Source organism: Parasteatoda tepidariorum, unplaced genomic scaffold (genome assembly GCF_043381705.1).
Source record: "Parasteatoda tepidariorum isolate YZ-2023 unplaced genomic scaffold, CAS_Ptep_4.0 HiC_scaffold_1953, whole genome shotgun sequence".
In the NCBI taxonomy this organism is placed as follows: Eukaryota; Metazoa; Arthropoda; class Arachnida; order Araneae; family Theridiidae; genus Parasteatoda; species Parasteatoda tepidariorum.
The window spans coordinates 1-2,884 of record NW_027261498.1 but is presented as its reverse complement, the minus strand read 5'-3'; the positions used below and the strand labels follow the sequence as shown (position 1 = coordinate 2,884).

General features: G+C 39.6%; 1 protein-coding gene across 1 annotated transcript; it reads left to right on the top strand.

Moving 5' to 3' along the window:
- Positions 1-259: 259 nt before the first annotated feature.
- Positions 260-1,141, top strand: LOC122273007 (ATP-dependent DNA helicase PIF1-like). Its single transcript, XM_043057051.2, has one exon. The coding sequence runs from the start codon at positions 260-262 to the stop codon at positions 1,139-1,141; it is 882 nt and encodes a 293-aa protein (XP_042912985.2).
- Positions 1,142-2,884: the final 1,743 nt, after the last annotated feature.

Here is a 2,884-nt window from a genome sequence, read left to right as displayed (position 1 = left end):
TAAAATACGGCTTGCACAACATCGGCGAACTCCTACGCGCGATTTGCAACAACATTCCGTTTGGAGGCAAAGTCATGGTGCTTGGTGGCGACTTCCGACAGTGCTGTCCAGTTCAACAACGTGCCAACAAAAGCGAAATACTCGACCCTTTGATCAAGAGAAGCCATCTGTGGCAACACTTCAAGACATTGGGTCGACTGTTCAACGGCGGTCATAAAATAAAATAAAACACTTCAAGACTTATTCGCTCGAAAAGAACATGCGCGTTGATCCCGAAGAAGAAGAATTCGCGAAATACCTGCTAAAGCTCGGCGACGGGGAACTCGAAGTGAATGAACTCGGCGAAATAGAAGTCCCAGAAGAAATTCGCTCTGGTGGTAACCTCATCGATGAAATCTTCGGACCATGCCTCAGAAGTGGGAACTACGAAGCAATGAAGAATCGCGCTATTCTTGCACCATTGAACGACGATAAGGACAAGATCAACGAGCAGATTATCGCTATGCTTCCAGGCGAAGAGAAGACATACACAAGTTTCGACTCGGTAAAGGATCAACATGAAGGGGGAATTCAATTCGCGCCTGAATTCCTGAACTCGATCAACATCGCCGACTTGCCTCCACACAATCTGAAGCTCAAGAAGAACGCCATCATCATGCTTCTCCGAAACTTGGACGTCTCTGAAGGAATGTGCAACGGAACACGATTGATTGTCACCGAACTTTGCAACAACATCATCAAGGCTAAGATCATCACCGGTGAACACGCAGGCCGACAAGTACACCTTCCAAGGATCACGCTCGACTCCAGCAAATCACAGCTTGGCGCAACTATGCAACGGCACCAATTCCCAGTTACTCCAGCATTCGCCATTACGATACACAAGTCACAAGGCCAAACATTCGAATTCGTCGGCGTGCTTCTCCTCACGACGGTCTTCGTGCACGGAATGCTCTACGTCGCGTTTTCAAGAGTCAAGCGTCAAAGTGCGTTGAAGGTCCTGCTGCCTCCTGAGAATCCAACCCACACCCGAAACGTCGTATGGAAGGAAGTCCTGAACAAGAGAAACTCACCAGCCGCACCTGCCTCTCCGACAAGAAACTACCTGGACAACATGGAAGACTTCGCAATCGATGATTAATGTTTATTATGTTTATGCTGTTATAGGTTTATAATATGTTTCTTATGTATGTATATATGTTTGGTTTTTCTAAATAAATTTGTCAAAAATATTGAACTTCAACACACTTCAATCTTTACACTGCTCACTTTGTACCATTTCTTTAATTGTATAATTTTTTGTTATCAATTACATTTTATTTCCTATGACTTTTCAAACTTTACCTTTGTATAGAATAGTTCCCTTTCCAAACTTTGTTTAGATAGTTTACAATGGTGCACTTTAACCGGTTATCTTTTCACCAATGGTTTCACAAATTTTCTTATGGCATGTATTGTTTTGATAAATCACAATTGAAAATTTAAATCTTCGAGTTAGCTTCGATATCTGTTTTCTCCGAGCGGAGCTCGGTCACCTGCTGGTAATTACAAATACAAGCTCTTTTTCTTTTAACCGATCAAATATCTTGTTCAATAAAGATATGGGTGCTATCTGATCAACTTTTTCCATTGTGATATTTATTATTATTTCCTCTCTTTTTTTAAATATAATAAAATCGAAACTTAGGAAGACGTTCGGGAAATATTTGTCCGTATGCTCGCAGGCCAGTTAAAAATGTATTTTACTTAAGACAACCCACTGTTATCAATAATTAGACAGGAGTAGAGAATATAAACATTATCATAGTGCTTGTGTGATGTTTTCCGGTAAATCCAGGTTTAGCTTGCTGTCTGATTCACGTCGGATTTTAATATGGAGAACGCTAGGTATCCGTTACCACCGAAACAGCATCATTAAACACCGTTACGGTGGTGTAGGAATGCTCGGTTGGGGTAAAAAATATACTGGGCTCCAGAAAGGATCCGCATGCTCAAATCGGAAACATGGCAGGCCAAATTTATCGGCTCATCATTCTAAAACAACACGTTCTTTTATTTAGGTATGCCGTGGGAGCAGAATTAAGGTTTATAGATGGCAACGCCCCTTCTCACCGAGCAAACATCGTGCGATACATACCAATGCCTCAATTTAAGAATATCACCCATATGGAACAGCCAGCATTCTCACCTGACTTGAGTCGAATGATGCATATGGAGGACATATTTGGCCGAAAAATTGCAGCCCATCAGCCACCTCCTTCATGTGTACGTGAACTTTGGAGAACATTACTTGCAAAGTAGAGCAATTTGATATTCAACCTGTCTAGGCGTTGAACAGACTGTATTTCATCGGAAAGGGGATATGCACTGTATTAACCATCATACCAACCAAGTAATATGGAGTAGGTAAAGGAGATAATTTTTATAAATTGCTCCTGGCTAGGAGCAAAAATCGAAGTTTTTATGAATGATGGTATCATGCATATACAATCTTTTTTGTTCTTTATCTTTTGCTTTATAAATGGGCTATATGAATAAGTCACATTTGTTTTGTTTCTGAATCTTTATTTGCTAAAACTGGCCTTATCCTTAATGAACATGAGTGTATATAGAAAACAAAAATACTTACTGAGATCTTTGGAACTAAAAGATTTAGCAACATAAATGAATGATACATGATTGAATAAGAACTTACCTTAAGAAAACTCCTTTTTTTCCATAAAAAAATTACACCTGAAAGAATATCTTCATTGCATTCACTTTTAATGGTTTTTGCATTTCATTGTACACCATTTTTAACATTTATAAGTGCACTACCATACCTGCATTTATTACTATTATAGAACTATATTACCATTCAGGGTTCCCACTCTATGATGAGATT

Bases quoted from the DNA above. Each gene is read 5' to 3' on its own strand.
- LOC122273007 (XM_043057051.2), top strand. From the start codon at position 260: ATGCGCGTTGATCCCGAAGAAGAAGAATTCGCGAAATACCTGCTAAAG.